At 46.4% G+C, this 7,576-nt stretch overlaps 2 protein-coding genes across 3 annotated transcripts in view; both read right to left on the bottom strand.

Annotated features, from left to right (window-relative positions):
- PCYOX1L (prenylcysteine oxidase 1 like) overlaps positions 1-534 on the bottom strand; it is a 5,334-nt gene extending 4,800 nt beyond the window's left edge. The window contains exon 1 of the mRNA XM_019505988.1: positions 530-534. Within this exon, the coding sequence (XP_019361533.1) occupies positions 530-534 (5 nt within the window). The remainder of the gene's footprint in view (positions 1-529) is intronic.
- A 4,996-nt stretch (positions 535-5,530) lies between these two features.
- GRPEL2 (GrpE like 2, mitochondrial) overlaps positions 5,531-7,576 on the bottom strand; it is a 16,751-nt gene continuing 14,705 nt past the window's right edge. For both annotated transcript variants that reach the window (XM_019506434.1, XM_019506435.1), the window contains exon 4: positions 5,531-6,334. In XM_019506434.1, the coding sequence (XP_019361979.1) occupies positions 5,979-6,334 (356 nt within the window). In that variant the 3' untranslated portion in view covers positions 5,531-5,978. The remainder of the gene's footprint in view (positions 6,335-7,576) is intronic.

Below are 7,576 nucleotides of genomic sequence, written 5' to 3'. Positions count from 1 at the left end.
CTGCGGCTGGCGCGGGCGAAGGCGGCGCCGCGGCCGAGATCAGCGCAGCCGCTTCCCCGCCTCTGCCCGCCCCGCCCCCTGCCCGGGGAGCGGGAGGCGCCAGGGGAGCACGAGGCGTTTCCTCCCCTTTGCCGTCTCCAGCACGGAGGGGCGATCTCACTCTGGGCCCAGGGCTGGAGGCAGCGCTGGGGGGGGGCTGGACACAGGCCTGAGCCCCCACAGCCCCGTCCCGCAACTCGCCCACCGACTGGAGCGACTCGGTCCCCGCCCGCTTCCGAGCACACCAAGGGATGTTAAAAAACAAAAGCAGCATCTGGAGTAACAACACCGCCGCTCCTCACCGCTCTTCGTGCAAGCAGCTGGCAGGCCTCTGTCCCGCAAGTCCCCTGCTAAGACTCGCTGCTGCTGGGAAGCTCATAAGCCACCTGGGCACTGAGGGCCGGGGTCAGGCACCCAGCACGGACTCGTCTGCACCCTGGTGGAGCCAGTGACAAACACAAACCGCCCAGGGCAGCGCCTACAGCCTTGCGCCATAGCGGAGCCAGGGCTGTCCCTGCCACCACCACGACAAACTTCCATTTCAGGGCCAGGAGCTGGGCAGCCTGCCACATCGGCCCATCAGGTAGGGGACTTAGGAGCCACTTGAAGCCGTGCAAACCAAAGCAGTGCTGCTAACTGAAGAGGAGGAACCCCTGCTGCCCGCTCCAAGCTGCTGTTGCAGCGTCTCACTTGTGCCAGGATGCAACCCATAAGCAGGCAGGACTGCTGCTGTCCACTCCCAAGGAGGCTGTTTGCTATTTGATTTAGAACAGGTGTGGCCAGCCTGTGGCAGGGGCAGATTGGGGAGGGGACAGGAAGCAGGGTGGCAGATATGGCCTGGAGCAAAAAACCAAGCATCTGATGAGGCAGGCAGCAGAAAGCAGAGCAGTGGCTTGGTCAGGAAGCACAGCAGAGGGAGCAGAAAACCGAGGAGGAGCTGGGGTAAGGGATAGGGACTGGAGTGGCACATTTGCAAGCTGTAACTTTGGCAAGTCTGCTTCAACAGCTCCCATTTCTGGCTGGTATTTGGGATACACTTTTTTACTGAACATTTACTGATCCAGTTTTATCCTTGCACCCAAGGCTACTCTAGACCTAAGCATTCACTTCCTGCTGCTGGTTACACACATGGGAACGGACTCATGTACAGCCCCTGCAGGCACCCAGTTGATACTGTGTATTTGGGGGAAAGAACTGGGGTCCCCACAATGTGAGGGGCTTCTGCAAAGGTAGGGCAGTGTTGCCACTGTTGCTTGACAGCGAGACTTTGTGGAACTTCCTTGCATGTAAAAACTGGGATGTTGCCTCTAATGAATAAACTGGAATGGTCCCTTTAGTTGAGAAGTGCAGATGGATATTCAGCCCTGCAGGAGAAACAAGACTGAACCTACTGACATAAAGCAAGGGTATCAGCAAGCCAACATCAGAAATGGAGGGCAAGGTGATCTCATTGCACTGACCCCTGAGTGAGATGGAAATGCAAGTCAGTTACTCTGAGGCAGCTAGAGACAGCCTGGGCTCCTTCCTAGTCAAGAAAAAGACCCCAAACTACTTTTGAATACTCAAGGGTTTCTGCCAGAGAGGGCAATGCTGAATAGGAAAGTTATCTGAAATGAGTCACCAGTAAGGAGCGTATCACTAGAAACTGCTGTACACAAAAAGGGAAAAATGCAGCACAGCAAAACTCTGAAACCAGATCTGTCTAATGGAGGTATTCAAGTGCATCAGACATTACACATAAGAACAGAGCGCTATGCAGTGAAGCATTGAAAATGCTGCAAAATGACCTAGTGCTACTGCATAGCATTCTTCCGCACAAAAAGCTTAGATAGGGGCCCCCTTTAGAGAAGGCGAATGCAGCTGATGAAACACTGGATAGTTACGATGGCAGCACATTGGGTGGCTGGCAGCAACGCAGACTCTTCACAACATACCTGCGGGAGTATGAGAACCTATGTGCACATGCATAGTATTTCTTGGAGTTCAGCTAAGGAGTCATTAAACAAGACCTTGAAGAAAACCAGTGGCTTCAAATAGCAAGAACTAGAACAGCAAAAAACTCTTTCAACCTTCAATATCATCCCATGTAAAACAGCATTCCCAATGGGTAAAGCATTTCAGAAGAAAACCCCCTGTTAATGCAATTTTTATTAGCGGATGCACAGTATCTGAGCATCTAAAAAGTCAGCACATTCCAGCATTAACTCAAATCTCACTGTCATCACGCCCTACACTGCAGTCTGAATTTCCCTTTCATACAGGGAGTACCTTTGGGTACATAAAAGCACAGAAACAGGAAAACATGAAGTATGTACAGAAGGTTTCCTGCCAACTAAGAGGCCTACACTTTTTGGAGATTAGCAAAGCCTTGTACATTTGTCTTGGCAAGTGATATCAAAACACCTTGTGCTTTAAAATAATAATAAAAAAATACTAAAATATTCACAATATAAACTTAAATACATTGCTTTTTGTTTTTCTTTTTTTTAAAAAGCATGTTAATGGCCATTGATTTATCACAGCTGTTCCAACAGAATCCCTGTTAATGAAGCACTAAGAATGTGAGGTTCACATTTTGCACTGCATATGGTCAGAATTTCACACGCTGCCGCATTAGCATAATTGTGCCACTGCAAACCTTATAGAAGAGTTCAACTGCAGTGTGCCCCACTGACAAGATGTGGCAAAGGCATGGGGAAAAAAAATGCCAACATAAAAGAGGGCTGCCACAGACTTACCACTGAGGTCATTTCCACATACTAACACTACCATAGTGATGTGTAAATAGATGGCAATGACTACTGCTTTTGTGACACCTCCCTTCTCCACAAATAATTCTTTCTTAACACACACTTGCATTAACATGAGTCAGTCATTGACTACAGTGTCTGAAAAGAAAAAAAGCTAATGGGTTAGATTCCTCTCTAGTGTAACACTGCAGCATTACATGCCCATGCCACAGTCTGTCCCATTGTGCATAAGAGTGCAAGCTTTCTACAAACATGGAAGACAGCAAGAGGGCTGGACTTTCTAAAGGAGAACTTAACCCAGCCTAGGACAATCTTGGTAACACAAAGTATAAAATTCATATGGGTGCTCAAAAGGCAACAGGACCAAAGTTAACCTCAGATGTTGAACTCGTGCAGTGCAACTCAGGAGACTGACCCCTTGAGTGTTGCTTAATTGCATTCTCACGTTGGGATTAAAACACAGTGCAAGATGAGATGGTGACAATATCTTTGCCTCTCTCCAGCACATTTCATTAAAGGAAATCGAAGCCCTTTGCACACATTCTATTAATCCTCACAGCAGCCCTTTAAGGTAGGCCCAATATTGGAGACATTTTACACCTAAAAAAACCTGAGGCACAAACTGAGGAAATAACTTTCATAATGGGGTTTGGTGAAGAGTCAGAAACAGAGCACAGGCACCTTACTGCCAGGTTCCTGATTAGCCACAAGACATAGTGCCTTCATGAAACAGGTTCCAGAGAAAGAGAAGCCTATGTGGATCTCTCTCTCTCTCAAAATAAATCCTCACCATTGTGATCAAACAACAGGCCTTAGATTTGCCAAGAAGCACTAATTACTAGGGTCAAGATCTCAAGACTCTGATTAGTCAGAACTGCACCATCACACTTGGAAACATCTTTTCTAATTCAGAGTCAAATAGCTTGGAATCAGTCCTAAATCGTTGCTTAAGGCAGCTTTGTGTTAACCAAATGAGAAGAGACATGCCCATCCTTCACAGCCTTTTGGAATAAGAGGCACTGAACTTAATATGCTCTCTGTATATTCTTCTCTCATTAAAGACTGTTGGCAGCAGTAAGTTGTGGGAAGGTATAATCTTGAGGTCCATCACAAAGGCAGAGAACACACTGCTCCAAAGGGATGGGAAAGGAGTGCTTTCTTTTAAGCAGGTGCTGGCATCCAGCTAAACCTGGTTTTCGGAAGCAGACCACAAACACTTGCCAAGCCATAAATTTGGCCTGAAAAATTGAGGGGGCAAGAACTCATTCCTTAGCAAGAAGCACTGTAAACACAATTCCCCTCCTCACTTACAAAGCAAACTTGAGCTTGAGGCTGGATGTCACCACCTCCTATGTTACTTCTCTTACTCTTTAAATGGAGTTTGAGTTCAGATTTAGCTCAGACAGGTACAGATGCTAGCTTCTAAAATCTAATACAGGGAATGAAAAGATGACACCTGTTTCCAGTTTAGCCAAAGGGTTCACAAAAGAATTACCCTCATCAGAGATCCAGGGGGAAATGCTTCTGCCCTAAGACCTTTCACTACATGGTGCCAGTTAACATGTCTTCAGCTGAGGGGATCCTTCCAGGCCAGCACCCACTTCTATGCTGCTTCTCTTCACTTTCTGGTCATTGTTGCTGAAATTGGTTCAAGGACACTTGGGGCTTTCACTTAAGATAGGGTTGTTCCTTTCTAAAAAAAAAATAAAAAAGGCCTAGATTTGGTACCTACAGACAGCCAAGCAGCAGTTGTCCCTGAACTGAAATGGGAAGTCAGTGTTACGTGTGTATCAATTAGATCAGATCACCCAGTGCAGGTGTTGGAGTCACCAGCATCTACTGGATGTCATTAAGGGTGCTTGTAAGCTACAGCAAAGAATCCAGGGGTAGCTATTCCACTTCTTCTCTTGAAAGTACAAGTTCCTTTGAGAACAGACCTAACAGACTTTAGAACAGTCCCAGCAAATCCCTGCCAGGCATAATCCCAATATTAACTCTGAAAGCAGGCAGGGCCTCAGGTCTGAGCTAGAGAGCTAATATCCATCTGATAAAGTTTCAACTGGTAGCAGATTTTTTTAAATCTAATCCCTATTCAAATATAGCTGCTCATGTGCCCAGGAGACTGAGTCTCCATGGCTGTGTCCAGATGAGTGCAGATGTGTGGTATGCGTTGCTACAGACCCGTCTTCGGCACCACACATGCAGGTGTTCCCTGTGCTGCAACCTTGCAGCTTGGGTGTGGGGAGGGGAGTTTACCCCAAGATTTCCTGAGGTAAAAAAAAACCCATGCTGAAAAAAGGCGAGGCATAGCATATGGTGGCAGTGTGCACACCACCCAAAACCAGAGCCTGGCCAGCCAGAGCCACACTCTAGCTGCCAGGGAGGCTTCGTGGCATGGCTGCAGCCCCAGAAGGACCCCCTGGATCCCAGGTAAGGCTGCTGGGGCCAGCACAGTTGCTGGCTCCTGCCTCGCCTACCCTACCTGGGGTAACGTGCTGTGTCACTGCTACTTGTCTCCAGCAAAACAAGTGCCCGTGCTCGTCTGGATGCAGCCCATGAGTTTAAAATTGTTTTGAGACAGAGAGAAATCTGGCTGAAACTGGTAATTCAAGCGTACAGCCTCTCAGATCCCCCTGCCTCTGGGAAGGGCATGAGATGCGACAAAAAAGATCTGATACTTGTTAGCATTTGGAGCTAGTTATCTCCTCAGTGCTTTCCAAGCAGACAGCCTCACAGTACTCTGTGAAATAGGTTAGTACATTTAACAGACAGGGTAAATGATGCAGAGGTTAAATGACTCACCTAAGGCCACAGAAGGAGTCTGTGTCAGAGCTGAGATTAGAAGGCAGGAGGTTCCTGGCTCTCAGATCCTCTCTCTCTTTCTCCCCCCTCAACATTCCCTTCCTCCTTCAATTTTTAATAGACTTAGACCAACAAGAGAAGGAGCTATGGTGCCACATACTTTTGACAAACGGGACTCCCAATATTATTTCACATGCTCAGAAAAGTATACTGGATAACTGAGTACCTTGGAATTAAAGCCAGGATGATGGCACACATTGTTAAGGAGCCAATATACAATAGAAACCTAACTTAATAAATAAGCATAGACATGCAGCCACAATTGCCACTGAGCAAAGAAGAGTCCTCAGCTCAAAAAGGTCCCAGACCACAAAGGACACACCCATATCACACCTGTGACTCAACTGCCACACCAACTAGTGCATGTCTGATGGTGCGGCCATGGAGTTTATAGCCATCCTGAGTCACTAGTGCCACCATGCCTGGCTGCATTCCCTCTGCCGGTACGTGGCAAACTATTTCATGGTCATACGGATCATATTTGTCACCAACAGGGTTCATCTTCTGAAGGCCGTGTTTGGCAAACACACTTTGCAACTTGGCCTCAACGAGAGACAGGCCTTCGCAGATCTTCTGGGGGGCTGGGCTGGGATTGCTGGGTTCTGTTTGCTCTGCAGCACTCTCAGTTGTCTTCTCCAACATATCTGCTATCTCAACGAGGTCCCTGCAGAAACTCTGGATCCCTGCAGGCACACACACAAATAGACAAGAGGTTAAGTAATACCAGTTCAGCAGCAGGAAGTGCAAGGCTACATCAGCCCTGGGCATGCTGCCACAGGCCTCTGAAAGGTTTGAAAGGTTATGACCTCACGCTGAAAACTGCTGATTTTGGAGCTGAAGGGACTCAATGTTACCTGAAATCATTCTGTATCTCCTCCAGCTGTTGCCCTTAGTATTGTATAATGCTGAAGAGGGAAAGACAAGACTCACAGAGACCAGGATGATGATATGTATATATACCCAGCCAGATAAAAAGGTATGCAACACTCACATTTGGTAAGGCACAGATATTTTGTTTCAAAAAACCTCCTAACCTAGGATGTTTCAAGTTAGAACTCAAGCAGCTACAGGGAAACAGGCACAGTGGAAGGATGAAACGTTTGTTGCCATTGAGGAAGCTGGTTCAGTTCGCAACCATTCTGGGCAGCAGCATGCTCATCTCATAAGACTGTTCTCAAGAATAACCCTGATGCAAGTACAGTACAAAAAACCTGGCCCTCGAAGTTGTCAGGCCTGTTAACTAACATAACAGTAAGGGATAAGATACCTATTGGGAAAAACGGAAGAGAGCAGCAACAATTAAACAATCTACACCTGCACAGACCAACCCATGTATCTGTGAAGAAAGCCATGGGGCACAAGGCAAGTTGCACAGGAGCAGTCATGGATCCATCTAATCCAGCAGTACATAGGGTTATCCCTTGCTTTAGTGAATGCCATGTCTTCCACACTGACCAGTTCCTAACGTGAAGAGCCTTTGCTAATGCCCTTATAATTTAAAAGGATACAGCAGCACAACACATTGAGCAGTTCAGTAGCAGCAACACCATACATAGACCTGAATTCAGCACCATTTCAGAGCAGATGAGCATGAAAGGAAAATACAGAAACTCTATAGCAAACAAACTTTAATAACCCTCTGGCAAGGGTTAAGTAATGAGCAGGGATCCTGTTCGTCTCTGTTTAAAAATCCAAATTCTCTGATCAAAACCCCCAAATCCCCATTTTTCCACAATTAAAATGAAACACCATTATATCTATATCTATATATAGGTATCAGTTGAACACAATGTTTTATTTATATATCTACAATTTTCAAGCAAATTGGAAACCTACCAGTGCCTTAATAACTATAATAAAATAAATTGTATATAACTATACATTTTGGCATTTGATTTTTTTTTTTTTTTTTTAATCACAGAAAA

Source organism: Gavialis gangeticus, unplaced genomic scaffold (genome assembly GCF_001723915.1).
Source record: "Gavialis gangeticus isolate Ggan-Ray unplaced genomic scaffold, GavGan_comp1, whole genome shotgun sequence".
In the NCBI taxonomy this organism is placed as follows: Eukaryota; Metazoa; Chordata; order Crocodylia; family Gavialidae; genus Gavialis; species Gavialis gangeticus.
This window is presented reverse-complemented; position numbering and strand designations above follow the sequence as displayed.